Below are 22,621 nucleotides of genomic sequence, written 5' to 3'. Positions count from 1 at the left end.
GCCAGCCAGTGGTCGAAGCTGAAATAGAGCCCGGATTTCCTGACTGCCAGTCCAGGGCCCTCTGCGCTGGACCATGCTGACGTAGCAGAGGTGTTCCTTTTAGCTAGACAGAAGTGCTTTGCTTTTAAGCAACGTAGCCAGTGATTTGGGAAAAGAGAGAGGTTTAAGCTACACTGAAAGCAGTCAGTACAACTAGCTAGATTTGGCCAAAAAAAAAATAAATTATTCGAGGAATCTGTGAAACCTTGATCCCTTCCGAGCCCCATGCAAGTCCCCAATATAACTTTTCTCTTTTTCTTAGGAAGCATATTATTATTTTTTTAATACTAGTTACATCTCTCTTTCTCCCCTCTCCAGGTATAATTGCTGAGGCTCCTTAAAATGGCTTTACGCTTCCGCACTTTCTTCCCGTACGCCTTACCTGGAGTGCTGGCACTTATTGGTTGGTGGTGGTTTTTTTCTCGTAAAAAGGAGCGTACAAGCAATCACGACAGGCAAGCATTAGCAGGCGTGGAAGATCAGAGGATTGAACCTCCCATAAAGGAACCTCTGTCCAGAGAAGAAGTAAATGCTACTAAAGAACTGCCTGTGCCCTCGGAAGAGGACTGCCCAGAGAATGAAACCTTAACTTCCCAGCTGTCCGTAGGGTTAATGACACCCTCTCTGGCATGTGACGCTCAACAGAGATTAGATTCCTCCAGGGACCATCCTGCCACCGCAGTAACGACCGTCGAATTGGGCACGTTTGAGGACGACAGTGAAAAACTGGAAAGAGCAGCGTCTCGAGATGAAACCGGGTCCCTTGCACAAGTGTCTCCCCCTTCAGCCCCGAAGAGTGTCGGGTGCAGTGACAATGGTGTGCTTGTTACCAGGCAGGAGTCAGTTTTCAGTGGAATCCCAGCGCAGCAGCCATTGGTGTGTTCCGTGGTAGAGTCAGTACAAGAGTCTTTGGGAAAGACTGGGGAAAGTGGTGAAGCAGAAAAGACGCACGATTCTTTGGAGAATCCATCTAAGGAAATCCAGTGTCTAGCGGCTACGTCCTCAGACACTGGCTGCCTGCCGGCCCTGGGCTCTGAACCAGAGGATTCAGCCACCGCCCAACCTGCCATTTTAGATGAAGATGATAGTAAGGAAGTTGAGGGCACTGTCTCCGGGCAGAGAGAGTCTGTAGTTGGGAAGTTACTGAATAATTGTGTAGAGTCTGCTGGCTTGGACCTGTCCAGGGAAGAGGAGATGTCTGAGATGACCGTCAGTACTGTGCTTAAATGTCATGGAAGGGAAGAGAAGTGTTACAGGGATACGCAGTCGAAAGAAGATAGTTTGGAAAGAGAGAGAATTGGAGGAGTGAGTTTGGACAAAGAGGAAGTTGAGAAAATTGAGCAAGCAGCCATACAGATTATTTCCAAAGTCATCTTAGCAGCTACCGAGGAAGTACTGTCTAGTTCAGTGAGCGATGTGTCCAGTAGGATCTGTGAAGTCGCAGTCAGCCGGGTTGATAGACCGCTGGAGAGAGTGAGCATTTCATCCGATGAGATGCTTGCAGTGGAATCTAGCAGAGGGAATGAAGCCGTTTCCACAGAGAACGTCGCAACGATACCTGTTTCTCTATCGGAAGAGAAACTCCATCGTTACGTGTCGTATTCCAGCTGTTTGAAATACGGGCGCTTATCTAACCCAGTGCAGGTAGATCCAAAAGACCATCGGCCAAAGAAATCTGTGCACAGTGAAACACAAGGAGATAACCGGACTTTGATTACGAACAATGGAGAGTCGTTTGAAGAGTCGCATGCAGTTACGGAGGATTCTGGGTGCAGCGCATGTACGTCTGAAGATGGGACAAACGTCGAGGATCCCTTGCAAAGCACGTCACTGTCTCTCCTATCAGGCCAGCGTTCAGACTTGCTGAGCATGTCTGTGATCCAGGACGCTTCCACAGAGCAAAACGTGGCACGGAGTGAGAAACCTCAGACCCCTATATTAGGGGAAGACAAAGTGCCATATAGCAATGGAGTGCTGAAAGGGGACAGTGCAGATCTGAGACATGAGAAGCACTGGACAGCGGAGACAGATGCAGATCACTCAGGAGGTAAGGGTTTACATCTCTTTGAGAGCCTCACATAAGACACATGAGGGAAGGTGCATTAGTACAGCACTGAAAAGTCCTCAGTCCCCAACCCTCATCACAATTCAGAGGGCCTGCTTGTTGGTAAAAATCCTACCAAGTTATAAATAGATGTCTTATGCTCAGTTAGACAGAATGAACCCACCCTAGGCTGCCAGCTCCTACATCCCACAGCGATGGGGGAAAAACCATAGCTAGCTATGTGGTGTCCAGGAAACTCAGCAAGACACTGAGCATGCTGGCCTCCATCCAGCAAAGCATTTAAGCGCATGATTAACTTAAAGCACGTGAGCCACCCCAATGAAATCAGTGTGTGTTGGATATGGGCCAGGGAGCTCAGCACCTTGCAAGCATGAGCCCCAAAAGCGCAAGCTTGTTACCGCTTGAGCTCAGGCGGCATCCACTCAGCTGTAAGCATTAGGCTCTTGCCTTTGGTGTGGACCGTTCACTGAAGGGCGGACGTGGACTGTACATGCGAACAGATGGAGCAGGGCAGTTGCTTGATGTCCTAAGACAGCGTCATCTGTGTCCGCACTAACATGGTCTGTTTGCTTGGAAAGTGGGTGCGAGATGAGAAATCTCAGCAGCCTGTGGCCCACGTGTAATGTGTTTGGCTTGCCAGGGTTCCTCCATCTCTTTGCTGTAGCATCTCTAGCTAGTAGGTGGGTAGTGTTAAAGCCGGGGTTCTTTTCCTAGCTGCTTTATATTAGGCTAACCATGTGTGGACAAACACAAACTTCAGCCTTAAAAGCTGTATGTAAACACTCTTCATACAACCCTCCAGCGCAAACAGCCCCTAAAGACAGGCTGCATTCGATAGTCACTACAGAGTAACAGGAGTGCTGCCTGCTGCTAGATAGCAGGGTCTGCAGCTTTTAATAGGAGACCGGGATTAACCATTTTCTAGATGTCCCCTCTATAAGAAACACTTCTTACTAAAGGAAGAAATTACTCTTACCCTGTCGCATACGCTTCTCGGAATGACTAGCGAAGAGAACAAATGCTCTAATACAGGGGCTGAACTGAGACCACACAGTAAAGCGACACAACTCTCACGCCAGGACAAACTCCAAGGTGATGTAGAGCAGGGATTCTGAACCTTTTTCTTTTGGAGGCCTCCCCAACATGCTATAAAAACGCCATGGCCTGCCTGTGCCACCACAACGGCTATTCTGCATATAAAAGCCAGGGCCGGCATCAGGGGGTAGCAAGCAGGGGACTTGCCTGGGGCCTGATGCCATAGGGGCCCCCACAAAACTACATTGCTCAGGGCCCCAGGCTTCAACCCCATGTGGCAGGGCTTCAGCTTTCTGCCCTGGACCCCCCTGAAACCTGCTCGTGGCCCCCGAGGGGGCCTTGGACCCCTGGTGGAAAACCACTGATGTAGAGGGTGATGTAGGTTACTTTGCACGTGCGAGTTGAATGCTGAAAGGGAAGAAAGGGGGTGTAACAGGAAAAGCCGCCTTCTTCTCCCTTGTCACCTCCCTGAAATCCCCACTTGTCACAGCGGCATCTTGATCAGCAAGTCTAAATCGAGACCCGCCAGGCAGATAGTGGACCCGATTGTGTCAGAGCTGTGGCCTGACTTGGGAAGTAGCAAAAACAGAGCAGGTCGTATGCTCCCTTGGGTTTTTGGTGTATTGGAGCCAGGTGGCCAGAATACAGAAGAGCAAGCGAGGACTGTCGGATCCTCATCCCAGTAATGTACTAACAAGCAGATTGCTGGAAGCTCATCACTTTTATCATCCTTTTATCCCCCAACCATATTTGAAATGTTCAGATGCTATTTAAGAAACCGGTGGCTCCCCATAACAGATTCTCACCCTTCCATTGCCTGATCTACTGATTATGTATTATACTGATTACTTGAGAATTCCCTGTTAACCCTCTGAGGTTTGGTAAATTCTAGTCTTCAGGTCAGGCCCAGAGTTGTTAGAAGTACTGTTAATTTGGGAACTCCCACGTGCAGGGTTGCAACACTCAGACTTGGGGAAGAAGCTTCTGAATTTGCAATGGTTTTGCTAACACAATTAGTAAACACACAAACAATCCAATCCAATCCAACCCAACCAAGGAGGCAGCTGTAATACAGTATTAACTTCCTGTCTGGTGTCGTGTCATACCTATAGTCACACCATCCTTGTGGAGACGTAGGACTGATGAGACAGGAGGTGATCCACGAGAGTCTTACCCTGTCTCTGGTGTGCCAAAACGTTCCAATGGTCAAGGTCTCAACAGTCTAGGCCGTGGTTAGCCCTGCTATAGGGTCTGGTGGCTGCTGTGAATATTCATAAGAATGTTCGGCCTCCTTTTCCATAAATTCCTCACCCTAATAACATTGGGGTGTCCTTATGCTATAGGTTAGTATATTAATTATCTCAGACTTGCAAACATATACATCAGTTGGTTGCAACCCAACCCAACCAAGTGGTGCAGTTGAACATCTGCTGATGTTCCTATCCTAAAATATCCAAACTGGCATCAACTGCGTTCTCGTGGTTGCGTGTCGGTGTATTTGTTCACCCGAACAAAGTCTTATGATATCGTGTGACTTAAGTTAGACCTCACTTATGCTAAAGCTTGTAGGCCGCATAGCTCATGCAAAGTGCTTAAGCTAATATCTTACAGACTTGGGCCTGTAGGTCTCTTACATTACTGCTTGATATACCTTGTATCTCTCATACCCTTCCCAAGTAGAAGATGCTGTCTTAGCTTTGGGCCTTTGGGAAGCAAGGCTACCTGACCAGGGGGAATCATAACCCCCAATCTCAACTGAGGAGTAACAGGGGAAGCTCTGCTCACTCACACTCCAGCGGCATGAATCTGATTCCCATTCAAGGAACGGCTCCGCTGAACTTCAGCACCCTTGAAGTGATCCCCTTCCAGGTTTCAGTGAAACTAAACGGAATTCCGTAACGAAGGGCCTCTGTTTCTCACTCTTGGAAACTTGATTGGATCACATCCCATGTGTCAAGATGCCTCTCTTGCCAAGAGCCTGATCTTTGGCTTGCCACGTGTCTCTAAGTTCCTTGGGCTTTCCCACACCCCATCCCAAAATGACTGAGATCTTTAATATCACCTTGTCCCTCGGAGGCTTCTTCAAGCCTAATGGCTGGAATGGGGAGCAGCGTACATTAGCTTCAGCAGGTCTCTGCCTCATTGAGTTGCTTGGGGGATGTCTGGTTCATGGCATCCTGAAGTCCTTTAAGGTGGGTTGGTGTTTTTTGCAGCTGGAATGTTGCAGGAGGCTTTGAAGGCGGTCCCCTCGATTGCTCCAAAGATTTCCTCCCCCTTCCAGCCACGGGTGGGAGCACTCAGGAGCACTTATAATCAAATTGTGGGAAGAGTCTGTGCTTTGCACTGAAGCAGCCATGACCTTCCATAAAGAGCTTTCGATCTATCTTCTATTGATGTTTGCAGGGCCTCTCTCATTGAAGTACCAGGGCCCCTCCTGCTGACCGGAGAGGCCGATGATGTGCAGGTGCTTCTCAGTACGGCACATGTGGCCTGCTGCAAAGCCGTAGATCTTCAGTGGTGGCTTATCCCTCCCACTGCTTTTACCTTGGTCCAGGGCAGTGGTAATGTGATGACAGGAGGCTTCCAATGGAGAAGACTCCATCTCCCTTTTCCCCAATAACCCATAGCTAGGTTTGGAGTCTCAAAGATGAAGAAGCTGTCTCACGGCTAGTATTCCGCTGCTAGTCCTATTTAATCCAAGGGGACATATTTCTGATACTGCGACTGTACGGCGTTTGCATTCCGCTAGTAATAGCACCTGGCTTCTGTATTTGACCTGCACAAACTCTTGATGTCTTACACTCTGCCCATTGCATTACAGAGTGTGCTTGTGAACATGGCGGTTCCTAATTAGATTCAGATTTTTATCATCAGACATGTGGAATTCTTCAGGCAGTTTTAGGGGACAAAAGTCTGTTTCTAGTGGCCTGTTTCCATAAGTAGCACAGAGCAGCCCCGACACATGTTTTTCTTAGAGGAGCTGAGAATTGAATAACAGACTCACAATCTAGAGTGTAAAGTGTGTATGTGCAGTAGGGCCCACAATCACAACGTATGTGAAATGGGAGTTTTGTCAGACTTCATGCAGAGTCTAAGAGCTTGGATTATGCAGACTGTCTGAATGCCGTGGTGTGGGGTTTTTTTTGTTTGTTTTTTGTAGGTTCAGATGTAAATAGCATGGATTCTGTGGACAGTGGCTGTGCCCTTGGGAAGACGGAGACTTGCCAGAACTCCAAGCCAGGAGTAGAATCCAATAAGTCTGAGCTCACTATCTGGGAGATAGAGGTGCCAAAGGTAACGAGCCAAATCCTCGGCATCCGTAACTCCCTGCACTGACCTTGGGGAGCGTTGGCCAGTGGTTAGTGGGGGACTGGGAGTCAACTTCTGGGTTCTAGTCCTGGCTCTGCCACAGTGTGACCTTGAGCGAAGCACATGGCCCTTCTGTATCTCCCTCTGTCTATAAAACAGGTGCTGTGCTTTATTACCCTTCAGGGTGTTGGGGCTTAACACTCCTTGAAATACCTGCTGAAGGACTCCAAATGCAAAGAATCCTTGTAGGGCTGCTGATTTTCGGTTTTAAGCGATAAACATCCGTGGCACAAAAAACCCTGAAATTGGTGTTTGTCCAGGAAACCCCGGAAATGGTGACTTGCATCTCAGCACAGAAATGCAGACTACACGGGTGTGATTTCTAAAGCGCACTGATGTGTTGCACATCTGTTGGTCTGTGTAGACCATGCTGGGGCACGTTAAACGTTCCCTAGTGCAAATGAACAGTACCACGTTCCAGCACACTAGGGAGCATTCTAAAGATTAGTTATCAGTGTGTATATATAGAGCCCCCCAAACCCTTGATATTCAACCGCCTGAACCCTGATGTACATAAAACTAAAAATTGCTAAAAACACACACACACACAAAATTAGTAAACCCCAAAAAACAGATACCATGATACCATAGCTTTGGCTTTTCTTGCATATGGGGGACAGAGGATGTTCAAGGGGCTTTCTATATTCTCTGCTGAAATTCTGAATGTCTCTAAGGGGCTAATGCCCATTAATGTGCTGAGAACTCCTCTCCAGAAAGAGCAACTGTCTCTGGGTCTAGGAAGGATGTTCCATGTTCCCTCCAGAGCCTCTCCCCACGCCATCCCCGTTCTACACTTGCCCCATTGCCCAGGCTTTGCTTCATAACATTCATCCTTGCACCTTGGATCCCTGGATGACTCCACAAGATCCCTTCCAGAACTGGTCCTTGTTGCTCCTGAGTCATCCAGAAGGTTCACAGTTCAGCAATATAAGGAATCACTTTCCCAAATGGGTTGAGCATGCTGCCTCCTATAGCGATGCAGTGGGCTCGGTGACACTACGTGAGAAGTTTCTTTTTATGGGATAGTATAACCTAGGCACAGGGAATCAGCCCTGCAGTAGCAGAATCCATATCCTTGGCCAATGAGGACAAGCTGTTAGTATTGCTCCAAAGAAACTTGTAATTGGTTTTAGTTAAAGAGCTATAACTTAGGGGTTTTTTTAAATGAAAAGCACAATGGCATGATAAGAAATGGGGCCAGATTCAGAGATGGGGCAGTTCCATTGATTTCAGGAGTTATGCCAACCTACACCAGGCCTTTGTGTCTTTGCTGCACTTGCTGTTTCTGCTGACCAGAAAGATGGACTTAACAAAATGTGGGTAAATCAGAAACTGCTTTGGGCTACTAAACAAAATCTCCCTAAACTCTGCTGGGCCAATGTCATTTTACATTTGGTAGAAGCCCAATCTGCGCTGAGTTCCGATTGATCCTCACGGCCCAGTCAGACCTGTGGCATTTCTTGTAGGTGAAATTAAGCATTTAAAATTAAAGATCCCAGGTGCTGTTCTCACTCCTAACTGAATTCTCCATCTTTCCATCAAGCACTTGGTTGGCCGGCTGATTGGCAAGCAGGGGAGGTATGTGAGTTTTCTGAAGCAAACTTCTGGTGCCAAAATTTATATTTCAACGCTACCTTACACCCAAGATGTCCAGATTTGTCACATAGAAGGTGAGTGAGATGATTCCTGGTTGTGGGTTTTTTTAGACTGTGTCTAAAATCTGACCTCTGGGCGCTTAGATAAAGGTGTGAAGAACTGACTCTAGCTTGGATACTTAACTTTGAGTCCTGTGCTCAAAATGCTACCACCTGTGCTTCAAATAGCATCAATGCTAGGCCCTGTCTATGCTGGGAAGGAAGGTGAATTTTTAATGCATTAAAATCGTGAGGGAGAGCATATGGCTTACCTCAACCAGATAATGGATGTTAACACACAAGTGCCTTGTCTACACTAGGATTTTAAAATGTCCATCTTTCCCTAGTGCAGACAAGGTTTATGGGGTACCATTTTCCCAAACCCTTCTTCCAGAGATGTGTGTGTGAGAGGTTGTTCTAGATCTGTTTCCCTAACTATATGTCTGCACATAGTGACTTGGAGCTGGGGTGATTTGCAGCGCCCATGGGCATGCCCACACCAGCTGTAAGCTAGCTAGTTCGCTAAGAAATAGCAGTGAGGACACCGAGGTGCGGGCTTCAGCGCTGGCTGCATGAGCCTGCCTGACTCTCTGCCCCTCCTCCCTACCCCCCGGCTGGATACATACCATCTTGTGCTGCCCATGCCACCACGGTCTCACTGCTGTTTTCAGCAAGATTAGCTAGAGCATGGCTAGTGCAGGTATGTCGCCTATAATGTGTTAGCATCTAGCTAATCCCCTGCTAACAACCCCGCTGACAGGATTTAGGTAAAAACAAAAAAAGTGGAACTAACGTGTTTGCAGCCATTGGATTGTTCACGTCACCTGTATTTTAGATCCCTTTTGCCTTGTAGGTTTAGACTGTAAGCTCCGTAGGGCAGGGACTCTCTCAGGCTTGGCATAGCTGCGTCAGTCAGGCATGTATTTAAAAACAAAAATCACCACGCCCCTGACGGACGGACGCAGCCATTCTGACAAAACCCCCAGTGTAGGTGTTGGTGGAAGAAGGCTTCTGGTGACATAGTTAATTTCATTCCGGGATGTGGTGTTCCTGTGTCTACTCTCCAGGGCCCTTCTGTGCTGGCATAGGCTCCATAGTTGAGGCATACCCTTATGCTGTGCCTGAACATTGACCAGCACAATGGGACCCAATCTTGGTTGTAACCTCATCACCCCAGTAATAAACATAAATCCGTTGTTGTAGATTTTGACAAGAGAAGTCACTGAAAATAAACTTGTACTAAAATATTTTTGTAAATGATTAGGGGAGCTGGGAAAATATTCCATTTGCCAGAATCTTTAAAGGGCCACTGTACAAAGAAATATCACTTAAAAAAATATTTATCTTGGTTACTCAGACACTATAGACGCTGTATTAAAACTGAATTGTTTTAAAGGTATTTGTTGCCCTTTATGCTTCACACAACGCACAGCCAACCTGTGGAACTCCTTGCCAGAGGATGTTGTGAAGGCCAAGAGCATTGGCCTGCTAAACCCAGGGTTGTGAGTTCAATTCTTGAGGGGGCCATTTAGGGATTTGGGGCAAAAATCTGTCTGGGGATTGGTCCTGCTTTGAGCAGGGGCTTGGACTAGATAACCTCCTGAGGTCCCTTTCAACCCTGATATTCTATGATTCTGTAACAGCGTTCAAAAAAGAACTAGATAAATTCATGGAGGCTAGGTCCATCAATGGCTATTAGCCAGGATGGGCAGGGATGATGTCCCTAGCCTCTATTTGCTAGAAGCAGGGAATGGGCAATGGGATGGATCACTGGATGATTACCTGTTCTGTTCATTCCCTCTGGAGCACCTGGCATTGGCCGCTGTTGGAAGACAGGACACTGGGCTAGATGGACCTTTGGTCTGACCCAGTGTGGCCGTTATCTAAAGTTAATAGCAGGGATGTAGCTGCCTGGCTTTGAAAATATCAGCTGTCAAGACTCTATCACTGAAACTTAAACAACCACGCCACACTGGGGATTTTGTTTTAGCTTTCTAATGTGGGGCTTAGCATGCATTGAATAGCCCTCTTCGGTGAAGCTGAAACCAGCGCACAGTGATCCCATGGCAGGAGACCTCTTGGCTCAGTTTTATTTACAGCTGTGTATCCAGGCTTTTACCCACATCAAAAAAGATATTTGCTGGTATAGACAGGAAAGGTCTGTATGTAATCGTATCATTCAGGAGGAGTTATAAGGTACTGCCGGTCAGGAGTGCTGGGACAATTTGTATAGTGGGGGTGCCGAGAGTCATTGAACCAAACTGTAAACCCTGTCTATGCTAGAAACCACTTCAAGCTGGGGGGAGAGCGGCAGCACCCCTAGTTCCAGCACTTGTGCTGCCGGTGTGTGCCCAACACATCCACGTGATTTAACTCCGTCTTTTTGTCTTCCAGGCTCTCAGCATCATGTAGACAAAGCGCTGAGTCTGATTGGTAAGAAGTTCAAGGAGCTGAGCCTCACCAACATTTACGCTCCTCCAGCCCCATCACTGATGCTGCATTCCCTCCCCATGACTTCCTGGGTAAGCCCCAAGGTAGCACGCTAGCCGTGTGTATATAGTTAGACTGTATGGACACGCCTAGGAGATGTATCCAGAGAGCCACATTGCATTCTCCCTTCATTTTGACTGTCCTATTTCCGATAGGTTTTTCCATTAAGCAAATATCAAGGATGGCCTATCCTTCAATGACTCTGCACCATAATCCGTTCCATAGATGGGTGTGCTGGAAAGACCGGGCGTGTACTGAGTAATTGTGCTCCTTGTCTCAGAACAAAGAACACTTCTTTGATCCATTGCAGCCACTGTACAAGCAGGCAGTCCCACAAAGATTCCTTCGAGACTGTCCTTTGCTTTTCTTGATCAGCACAGATGCAGTTGTTGCATGTCGGACTGTTTCCATCTGTCGTCATGACACCCTGTGTTTAATTCCTGGATAGACTGCAGAAAATGTACCCAGACCTTCAACCCAAACTTGCTTAATCTCTGGCAGTTACACGTCTGACATAATGGGCTTTTGCCTACAGACTAGACATGTTTGCTCAAGAAAATAACTCTTTGGGTTTTTGGTTTGTGCGTGAGGAGATATTCTGGTTCTGTTCTTAGAATCCATTTGCCCCATGGTCAAAGACAATCCGTTTCTGTATATATTGGTTGTCATGTGACTGGTAGAATCATGCTGAATTGTTACTTTCCAGTAGCATCACATTCCCTTTAAGCGTCTATTGCAATTATTCAGATCTGGCATCATAATCAACCTCTGCGCTTTCCACACAATATTTCACATCTGTTTCCCTTTCCAGATGTTGTCTATAAATGACAGTCTATTTGGTAATAGATCTTACTGGGTACACCATGAACTCCAACATCTGTTAAATAGCTAAATATAGCTTCGGAAGATATACTTATATCTGCCTCCACGGGTAGCAAGGGGGCTGCATGTTTCTAATTCTTTGAGCCTTTTCCTTTAGATTTCTGTTTATAACCTTAAAGGGAAACTCCAATACAGCTCAGGTTGTGGTAGGTGCCTTTAGGTTCTGCTAAGTTACAGCATACCCTCAAAAGCCTGATGGCTGCGCAATGGCCTATGTGAAATGACTTGGCAGGGAAATCCGTGAAAGTGTTTTCATCTCAGAAACCGCCATCACAAACTGTGACTTATTTGGCAGCCTCAGCAGAGAGGCCAGGAGCTCAGATGAGCTTGGAATTAAAGTATTTTCTCCAACAAGTGATTCTACCAGAGCAGTGTTGGGGTATTTTGTCAGGATGGCACAAAATGAGCTTGCATCGTTGTTGCCTATACTAGTCTCCCTGCCCTATTGATAAACAGCATCCTTTAGCGTTGTCGGCATGCTTGCTGGTGCACAACATGCACAATTGCTGCCCCAAAGAATTTACACTAATCTGACACACACACACACACACACACACACACCCCTTCATGAGAACACACGTCAACAATGACTCTCCGTCAGCTGGTCCTAGGTTCAAACTAGTCTCCTAGAGGTGAAGATCTAAAGAGCCCACTTCTGAACTCCTGAACCACTAAACCCCTCATTTTTGTGTGTGTAGTAGAGTAGATAAGGTATCAGTGAAACTGAGTTTATTACTAACCTTTGGAATGAGTGAAGCTCACGTTGCAATAGTACGTTAATGGAAACCTAACACTTTCTCTTTGTGGCAGCTCATGCTACCGGATGGAGTCACCGTAGAAGTAATTGTCGTTAACCAAATCGACGCAGGACACATGTTCGTACAGCAGCACACGCACCCCACGTTCCATGTGCTGCGCAGTCTGGACCAGCAGATGTATGTCTGCTATTCTCAGCCTGGAATTCCAACTCTGCCCACTCCAGTAGAAGGCAAGTCATTTTGTTCCTCAGGAATTGTCAAGCAGAACGTCTCCTCCTGGGATCTGTCCCTGGTCTTTCCTAGTAGCATCTAGCAGACTTTCTCCTCTGTGCTTCAGAGTAACTTGAGTCTAGAGTTCACTGAAAGGTATTTTTTCAGTGCCTCTGCCCTGCGCTCCCAGATAAATCAAACTACAAGCTTTCCATTTTCTCAAGTTTGCTCCGCCCTCCAGAGATGAGGGTCTATGACAGAATTTGACATAGGTCAGACAGTAGAGAACCTGTATAAAAATGGGACACAATCATTCTTCACATAGCTTAATTAATTTGTAAATAATGTTATGTGAGTTTCCTCTAAGGAGACTTACTTGGGAAAATAAGGTGCGAAATAAGTGGGTGTTTGCAGCTCCTAAACATTGGGCAGGGTGCAATGGAAGATGAGTGTAAAAGCTGTGTTTAAAACTATTAGCAAAACCCTTGTGGAAGGGGTATTAAAGCGCACGCTTCAGGTCTTCAGCAAAGGTCAAAGCATTAGAGGTCAGGATGGGCCCTAATATGGGCGGCAGACTACTCCACATCTGGCTGTTGCAGAGTTCTTCCATTTTCCTCTGAAGCCTCTGCTGCAGGCCAGTGTCAGAGATGGGATATTGAACTAGACGGGGCTTGGTTCTGATCCAGTCTGGCAATTCCTATCTTCCTACCAAGGTAAATTCAAACCAGAACTACTCTGGCCAATTATAAACTACTCTGAAAGCTTTAAATGTAAATCTTGCCACAGTGTGAGCTAGCATGAATATAAACATGAACTTGAGTATTTTTTCACACAACGCACAGTCCACCTGTGGAACTCCTTGCCAGAGGATGCTGTGAAGGCCAAGACTAACAGGGTCAAAAAAGAACTAGATGAGTTCACGGAGGATAGGTTCATCAATGGCTATTAGCCAGGATGGACAGGGATGGTGTCCCTGGCCTTTGTTTGCCAGAAGCTGGGAATGGGCAACAGGATGGATCACTTGATTATCTGTTCTGTTCATTCCCTCTGGGGCACCTGGCATTGGCTACTGTCGGAAGACAGGATACCGGGCTAGATGGACCTTTGGTCTGACCTAGTATGGCCGCTCTTATGTTCTCATGAGCAGCATTACTACAAGAAGCATGTGTTACCAGTTTCTCGGTGGGGGCGGAGAGGCGTTTTTTATTTACCTTTCCCATAGCCGGTGTTTTCATCTCCTCTCTCTAGCCTTGTCAGTCAGGGAGCAGCATTGCTGCACGTTCCTGAAGATGTTTGCTGCCGGCACCCTAATTATAACATCAGGATTATTTTCTTTGCTATCAAACCCTGTCATTTTCTCCTTTATAGAGGTATAATTTCTGGCAATGCCTCCAGATTGCTGGCGTGTGCTGTGGTGGGGGGGGGAAGCATTCCCGACATGGCTGTTTCTGCTGTGTGTGTGTGTGTGTCTCACTGAAGCAGTTCAGCATGGTGTATGGTTCCAGCATGATGTACCCGTCTTTAAACAGGGGGGTGGGTCTGTGTGTGGCTGTTTCTTGGTGGTTCAGAAAGGTGGCAGCTCAACGGAATCTTTTCTTTTCAAGGCACCTTCCGGAGGACACGTGTTTGTCCGCTGCATACAGCGTCACTCAGACGTGCCAGGCCCCCGGAGGGGACTAGTCAGTGGTTCACGAAAGCTCTGAATACTTCTCTTGCTCAAGTTACTCGTGTTGAGCAGCTACTTTAAAACAAACAAAAGTGCAAAATTGAGCATGCTAAGTACATTTAGAGAGCCTCTTTTAAGTACGTTTAAAAGCCTCTTATTGCTTCAGGCAGGGTTAGTCCCACGTCTGCTTAATATCACTGGACAGGGCAAGGCGGAGAGAGAAGTGTATTACTGCAGCTGCTAGTGGCACTGGCCATGCTTGTGCTAGGCACTGTACGTTCATACGGTGAGAAACAGCTCTTCCCTGATCAGAATAAACAAGACAGAAAGTGGGAGGGGAAACTGAGGCACAAAGCGGTGCCTTGACTTGTCATCCAGCAGGTTGTTGGCAGAGCCAGCAATAGAACCCGGGACTCCTAAATCCTGGTCCAGTGCTCTGGGTCATGCTGCCTCCCTGCTGCGGGGCACCAGGCGTCTCGTCTGAAAGCAGCGTGGGCGGGTAGCAGCGTGTCCTCCCCGACGCTGCGCTTCTTCCTCAGCAGACACAGGAGCCTGGTGTCTCTGTCTCTGGTGTCTCCAATGGTTCTTCTAGAAACAGGCACTAATGCTGAGTCTTCTCACTCCTCCCTCTTCTGCTTTGCAGTCGGTGTGATCTGTGCTGCTCCGGGCTTGGATGGCGCTTGGTGGCGGGCTCAGGTTGTCGACTACTTCAAAGATAACAACGAAGTGGAGATCAGATACGTGGACTACGGAGGATACGAGAGAGTTAAAATCGACACACTCAGGCAGATCAGGTCAGGAACTACGTTTTTTCCTTCCTTGACCAGAACAAAAATGGTTGAACGTCCATAACTAAGTGTAATGGCTTGATAGGTATAGGTGTCTCCGCAGTATAATGAAAGCATTAAGGGGGAGTGGTTCTCTCAGCAACTTACAACCGTGTGGGACCCCTGGCTTCCTCACTGAGGCCCCTACCTCGTACATAGTGCTTTCATCCATAGGTGTCTAAGCGCTCCGCAGAGGAGAGCAAATGTAATCCTCACTTAAGTAGTGGATAAACTGAGGAACAAAAAGGTGACTTACCTAAGGGTATCCAGCAGCAAAACCAGGAATAGACCTTTGGTCTACATGCCCCATCCGCTGGGCTGGGCTGCCTCATGAAAACTCTGTCCCTGGGTAGTGACATGCTGAGTGTGTTTGGGGAATGACGCACTTGTTGTTCTCTTCCTGGTGGGAAGCGATGAGGCACAGATACATAGCACCAGCTGGACCAGGGAGAGACATTGCCCTTTCAGAGAGGGTTCCCCCCAGTCCCAGTGGTGCACCATTTGCACGGCTGCATTTGTGGCATGGAAAATGAGATTTTGCAGAGCCAGGGCAGGGGAAGACAACTTGGGAGGAGAACAAATGGAGCAGCACGCGTAATCCCTGCACATGGGTCTAACTTCCAGCTTCCTACCTTGGCAAGCTGTAGGTTCTTCTAAAATTTCCTGCCGTTGCTTTGCTGCTGGTAGACCAGGTACCGGTGACTGTTAACACTTACAGTGCTTAAACCATGGGTGCCTGCCACTGGCCTGGTCTGTGCTCCTGCTCCCAGCGGAGGAGCTTGAATGGGTGGTAGAAGCACGAGGGATCTCTGGCGTTGTACACCCGGCTGGAGCGGTGGGCGAGATGAGGAAGCAATCTCATTATTATAGTTGTGCCTAGAGGACCCGGGTGAGGTCAGGGCCACAGTGTGCTAGGCACTCAGCGTTACAAGCACATAGTAAGCGCTGTCCCTTCGTCAGAGCTGACGAAGAACGAGAGAAAAGGAGCACTCCATCTTCATTTTGTACGTGGAGAACTGAGACTAAGTGGAGGAGCCCAGAGCTTGAACCCCAATCTCTCATTCCCATGCCTTAGCCACAAGATGCTCGCTCCTCGCATATGAATTTTGCTCAAACCCTTGTTACGCATACCGTGTCTATTCTTTTGGCTGTAACTAATCTGAAGCAAATGAATTCCTGCTCTATCAGCCATCATCTGTTTAGAGAGTAATAAGGAATTAGGGCAGAGGTGTGTTCTTCTATTCAAGTTAATTCTCTTCTCTTTTAAGGTCTGATTTTGTAACTCTACCCTTCCAAGGAGCAGAAGTTTTATTAGACAATGTGGTGCCGCTTTCAGGTAACATAAATCACTGGAGAGAAACTAATGATCGGCGCTCATGGTGCTTGGTTAAACAGGATGCCATCCGTTTAGAAGCCAGAGTTGTCAAGACTTTCTCCATACCATTTTGAGTCCAATCTCTGAAGTTACTAGAAAGTGGATTAGAAAATTATTATTTTTTCTTGCTTGGTTTTTGCTTTTGCCAGCACTGTGGAATTAGTTTCACTATCTTTCCTGTCTAGTCAGTGTGCAGGTTTTTCACGCGGCTGTGGATGGAAAGAGAAACAGTTAGGGGAAAAAATACGAGAATGTAACTTAAAACCACAAATTGGCAGAACTACCAGAGGGCAGCAGGAGGACCTAGAACTACTCTTTAAACCCCTCTTTCCCAATGGACTAGACAGCAAGTGTACTGTCCCTTTAAGGTAACTGAATAAACACATGCAGATTAATTCCTTAATCTACTAGACAAACCTCTGACATTCCCATACTGAAATTGATGGTATGTACAGTTTTGAGTGTTCTTAAAAATGGCCCCAGTGCTGGAAGAGGAGGGGAAATTCGTGATGTCCGTGAACGTCTCCTATGTTGTTGCCGATAGAAATCCAGCCATGTTTTGCTAGTGCCTAAAAGGCTTTTCAATTCTCGATATTTAAGGATGTTAACCCGACCCACTTATAGCACCCTTTGATGTCAAGACTCTGGGTATCAGGAGAGGAAACCCTGTATAGGCGGTAGGCACAAGGTTTGCCTCGCCGAGGCTGTAGATGGCAAAGGTTGAAAGTCATTCCATCCCAAGTTGCCAGCAGCAGAGTTCACTGTTTGCATGCGCTCTGCAATAAGGGACTCTTGCAACATCTGCAGCAGCATAGGGACTGTCGTTGCTGATGATGCTGGAGATGTCTCACGAGGGTGGACCAAGAACAAAGTTTATTTTGAAACATCTTGATCTTTAAGTGTAAAGGGCCCAGGTAGTCTAAGCCCAGAAGGTAGATTTTGTTTTCATTTCCTCAAAGCTCAGTGCATTTGCCACATGGTGCGTGGGAACCAGAGATCAACACCTCAGTGTAGATACATCCCTCAACTTGGACAATGAAAAGTAAAATTCCACCCATCCTTCAAGGGATTGTTTATTCTGTCAGTTCAATTCCATTGAATAGCACTGAGTTCCTGTTCACATATTAAACTTCCTGCAGGACAAGTGAAGTCCTGAGCTTCCTAGGCTCAAGAATGCCTCATTAAAAACTGAAACGTTAATGTAAACTACCATATGTGAAGACACCAAGAGTCCTCAATAATTACTTTGAATCCATTTATGCACCTGTAGCTACTGAGCTAGGATCCTGTTAAAGAGAACTGTTCATCTCCTCTCTGCGACACACATTTCAGTGTGATCTTGTTCGGCTTCGTAGACTGTAGATGCCTGTAGCAATGATGAGAGAGATTCTTTGGTCTGTGTTATTCAGGAGATTATTGTAATAGTCTCTTCTGGACTTAAAACCTATGAGCCTGTGAATGTCTGACTTGTTTTCTCCTTTTCTTTCCAAAGACGAGGATCACTTTTCATCAGAAGCTGACTCATCTGTTAGTGAAATGACCAGAGGTACACCTCTGCTTGCACAGGTATGTATATTATTCTGCATTTGGCATTAGTGCGACAGCTACTGGAATATTGTGTCCAGTGCTGGTGTCAGTAATTCAGGAAGGATGTTGATAAATTGGAGAGGGTTCAGAGAAGAGCCATGAGAATTGGAAACTATGCCTTAGAGTGACAGACTCAAGGAAAAAGAACAGGAGTACTTGTGGCACCTTAGAGACTAACAAATAACAATAATTTGTTAGTCTCTAAGGTGCCACAAGTACTCCTGTTCTTTTTGCGGATACAGACTAACATGGCTGCTACTCTGAGACTCAAGGAACTCAATCTATTTCGCTCATCAAAGAGATGGGTAAGGGGTGACTTGATCATGGTCTATAAGTACCTAGATGAGGGAACAGAGATTTGATAGCAGGCTCTTCAATCTAGCAGACAAAGGTATAACAAGATCCAATGGCTGGAAGTTGAAGCTAGACAAATTCAGCCTAGAAACAAGGCTTACATTTTTAATGGTGAGGGTAGCAAAGCATTGGACCAGTTTACTAATGGTTGTGGTAGATTCTCCATCACTGGCAATTGTTAGATCAGGGTTGGCCGTTTTTCTAAAAGATGTGCTCTAGTTCAAATTTGAATGAATTCAGGGAAGTTCTAGGCTCTGTGGTATACATGAGGACTGACTAGATGAGCACAATAGTCCCTTTATGTATTTCATAGATTATAATGCTGGAATATGAGAGATGTCTAGAAAACTGCCAGTGCTGCTTATGCTTGGGCAAGAGTCTTTTTATCCTAAAGTATTCCGTAGTACTCTGATGAATCAAAAGTTAAATGAAACCCCTCTGGAGACGTGAAACACTCCGCTCTTACCTGGTAATAGGACTCATGCTAGTGAAATCTCATCTCCCAAGAATGGACCAAGTGTTCTTGAGTAATAATACCTAGCTCTCTTATGCCGCTTTTGAGCTGTAGTTCTTAAAGCAAGGGTCAAAGGAGACAAGGATCTTTTATTTTATAGCTGGGGAGACTGTGTGCCACTGTTCTCCCGCTCAGCCTCAGGAAGTGAAAGCTTAACAGCAAAGCTGTGTCTCAGCTCACTGACACACCAGCTTGTCTGCTGTGCTCTATGCTAACGTGTCTGTCTGTTTCCAGGTCACAAACTATGACAGTGCAACAGGCCTGCCTCTTATCCAGCTGTGGAGTATGATGGGAGATGAGGTGCGTACATTTGCAGAAATGTAGTGCTCTGGTTTGTATAGACAGAGACGTGGGTTTAAAAACTCTACTTGAGTTATGGGGATTTCTTTTAATGTTGTTTTCAGGCTGGTATTTCCTTCATCTGTCTCTCTTTTTCCTTAGGTGGTGTCAATAAACAGAGCTCTGGTGGAAAGAGGATTTGCTCAGTGGATTGACAGTTACTAGTAAACTCTGAGAGGCCCCAAGCGACCCTTTTTTCTAAAAAAAATAAAAATAAAATTTAAAAAATCCCTTTTTTTGCACTGTATTAGAATTGGGTTTGGCAATCCTGTAGGAAGACCTGTTTGTTTACACCACTGCGCAAAACTCTGTGGTCCATTGAGACTTGTTTGCTTGACTGTTACCATTTCACTTGAAATACATACCTCATTTCAGTGAAAGGCAGGGAGTTACTAAAAGCCATAAAAAAGATACTGTAGCTTTAAAACAAAGCCTGTCCCTGGCCTAGTTCTAAGAGTTATTTAAAAAGGAAAAAAAAGTGGGGTTTGCTTGAAGCTAACAGAACACCCCTACCATGTGTTAACTGGCTGCAGGTCTATAGCACAGATGCCCCAGAGATTCAGTGGCTGCTTTTTCTGAAAGTGATGTTGGCTGTTCCTTAGAAATAGGTTTGCTGCCTAGAAAGTCAACACAAAATACGTAAAGGATTTAAAGTTCAGTTGTCTATTGACTTTTCCATGTTGTGCCACCAACTTGCACAAGTTTTGTTAGTCTGATCCGTGACTGATGCTGGGAGACAAATGAATTGCATTCATGGCACTTACCCTGGCACACATCTCATGGTAGAAATGTTTTAGGCTGGAGCTGCATGGGAAGCAAACTTCATCTGTGCAGACCTTTGAAATGTAGGATGAATTACCACTACAACCATAGATTGTAAATCTGCTATGTTCCAGATCATGTATTTAAAAAAAATAGATTGCCAAACCCGATTGTAATTTGTAACCATTTTCTAGCTGTGCAAGTCTGTGTAAATATATATAAAATCATTGTAATATTTTGTATAAGAGAAACACTGGAAATCACAAAGGGAACTTAAAAAGATTTTTTTTTTTCCCACACCAAAATATCCTCTGTAAGTAGAAACGGTTTGGAGTCCATCAGTACAGCTGACGTACTCGGAGCATCCGAATGTGGGAGTGTTTCTGCTCTGCTGTGTACAGGATTAGCGTTGCTCTAGATTGCTGTATGGTCTGATTTGTGATCACTGACTCCTTTGCTGTACAGATCTGTTTAAAAAAAAAAAAGTAACAATTTGGAATTGATATTGCAGTGGTGTTCTTTCTCTCTTGATTTATGTTGGTCCCTTTTAGATTGATATCAAATGTGGAATTTAAAATTTTGTTCAAATAATTTAAGATAACTTAATACTATTAAAAAAAATATTGTAATGTACCTGCATTTAGACATGTGTATTGAGTTGAGATTTGTTGCTGACCGGGAAGACACTTGACAGGAAAGCACTGGTATAATCAAGCCTTGGAAAATGAGAATCTTTCAGACCAATCCAGAGACTCCTTTTTTTTACTTTCGGTGAGCTGATGTGCTGGTCCACCATGCAGACATGAATGTAGCTGCCTACACCAGGATTTGATCAGATTGTATTCTCTTTTTTATGAATTCTCTCTATTCGGGGGCGTACGGTTTAATGTTAGCAATAATGTCCAATGAAAACGAAATTCATAGCTTGGTTAAATCTAAAAAAAACAAAAAATCCTCTTGGAATGTGTTTCCCATTTCAATTAAAGCTCAAATTTTAAGCCATCTTAATCAAAATGTGATGAGTAAGAGCCTTCATTTCCAGCCTCTTGTGGTATAGGTGTGGGTGGGAAGGGATCTTTACTTGATAGAGTGGCAGGTGAGACCAAATAGTGATGGATTTAAAATGGGTCACAAAAAGGTGAACCTTCAAAACCCCTGTTCATTGAATTCTCTGATCACTACATCAAGTTTGGTGAAAGACCTTGGACACAGCATTTATTCTCTCCTTTTTCAAAAATAAATTCTTTACAAAAACCTTGCCGTGCAGTCTAGTAAGCACTGGTGCATCGGGGGAAGAGTATATTACGTGCAGATGAAATATGAGCTACGCCACAATTTGAAAGAGGTGACCTCATGTCACGGCAAAGGAGTTCCTTATCTTCCGTTTTGTGAGGATTCAAGTCTCAAGCATACTGGTTCTAGTTTTGCAGGCTATGTGGTTTCTTCTGAAACTAGCAGGTGTACTCTTGTGTTTCTGAGCAGTACGATAATGTGCATTGGCACCTGCCCGTTACAGTCTAGGTGTTTGCGTGGCCCTCATAGTGTCTGAGCATTGTACACTCATTAGTGGATTTTATCCTTGCAATGCCCCAGTGAGTATGGCAATGCTGTTAGCTCCATGTTACAGATGTGCAAGTGAAGCACAGAGTAAATAAGTGACTTGTCTGTGGCTAAGCTGGGAGTTGAACTCTGATCTCTTGAGTCCTAGTGTCCTATCCTCTAGGCCAGCCTTTCCTTCTCCAAGACAGATCTTTGTCCTGTGGAGAGCTTTCCGATCTTCTGCATCTCAGCAGGGCAAGGGTGTGTTGTCCTTGCTGAGCAACTGACCGTCCGTCCCAGTTAGCATGCAGCCTGGTGGTATTTTTACAGCACCTGAAGTTATGGTTGCTGCCCTCACGATCACATACACTGTTTCTCTTCAAAGTGCCGCCAGCACTTTGAGTTACAAGGCTGTGTGAGGGTTTATGCAGCTTGTCCATTCGTAGGATTCTCATCAACTTTCAGTGAGTCTGCCCAGGATAGCAGGTTTTAATTTAATAAATATCTTTGATGTACAAGAAGGAATCCTGCTTGCTTTCTCAGGTCTGCAAATTTCCCTTTGCTTCGTACTCAGGCTAGGTTTAAAAACCTAGTAGCTGAAAGCAGCTGCCCTACGGCCTTAATCTTCCCGGGTACAGACCCACTGAGTGAGGGTATGTCTACATTTGAAGTGCGGCAGGGGCCCAGCCGTAGTGTAGACACTTACTACAGCGAGGGAGGGGCTCTTCCATCGCGGTAGTAAATCCATCTCTGCAAGAGGCAGTAGCTAGGTCAAGGGAAGAAATCTTCCATTGCCCTCACCATGTCTACCCTGGGGCTGAGGTCCGCTTAAGGACATTGCACAGGGCATGACATTTTTCACAGCCCTGGCAATGTAGTTAAGCCGACCTAACTCTGTAGTGTAGAGAAGGTGCCAGTTCTCCTTACTTACACTTAAGACCCCTTCAGAATAGACACACAATGCAACCTCCTGCTCTACAAGTTACTCTTCCCATAGCAGTTATTGTGTATGGCTACTCTGACTCCCAACAGCAATTTGCACCTTACGCTGCACTGAAACAATCCGTGGCTGGTTTGGTATTTCTCTGTAAGTAGTTTAATTGTCCACATGTTCCATTGTGTCTGTGCGCGGTGAAACCTTTCTACTGTCTCCCCATGGGCTGATTCTTTAAACAA

At 45.8% G+C, this 22,621-nt stretch overlaps 1 protein-coding gene across 1 annotated transcript in view; it reads left to right on the top strand.

Moving 5' to 3' along the window:
- AKAP1 (A-kinase anchoring protein 1) overlaps nucleotides 1–20,391 on the top strand; it is a 41,606-nt gene extending 21,215 nt beyond the window's left edge. The window contains exons 2-11 of the mRNA XM_034752485.1: nucleotides 358–2,086; nucleotides 6,300–6,433; nucleotides 8,052–8,178; nucleotides 10,537–10,664; nucleotides 12,325–12,502; nucleotides 14,792–14,942; nucleotides 16,244–16,311; nucleotides 17,843–17,916; nucleotides 19,040–19,105; nucleotides 19,247–20,391. Of these exons, the coding sequence (XP_034608376.1) occupies nucleotides 382–2,086; nucleotides 6,300–6,433; nucleotides 8,052–8,178; nucleotides 10,537–10,664; nucleotides 12,325–12,502; nucleotides 14,792–14,942; nucleotides 16,244–16,311; nucleotides 17,843–17,916; nucleotides 19,040–19,105; nucleotides 19,247–19,309 (2,694 nt within the window). The 5' untranslated portion in view covers nucleotides 358–381 and the 3' untranslated portion in view covers nucleotides 19,310–20,391. The remainder of the gene's footprint in view (nucleotides 1–357; nucleotides 2,087–6,299; nucleotides 6,434–8,051; nucleotides 8,179–10,536; nucleotides 10,665–12,324; nucleotides 12,503–14,791; nucleotides 14,943–16,243; nucleotides 16,312–17,842; nucleotides 17,917–19,039; nucleotides 19,106–19,246) is intronic.
- Nucleotides 20,392–22,621: the final 2,230 nt, after the last annotated feature.

This window comes from Trachemys scripta, chromosome 18, assembly GCF_013100865.1.
Source record: "Trachemys scripta elegans isolate TJP31775 chromosome 18, CAS_Tse_1.0, whole genome shotgun sequence".
NCBI lineage: Eukaryota > Metazoa > Chordata > Testudines > Emydidae > Trachemys > Trachemys scripta.
The sequence above is the reverse complement of the archived record's forward strand: the minus strand, read 5'-3'. Positions and strand labels throughout refer to the sequence as shown.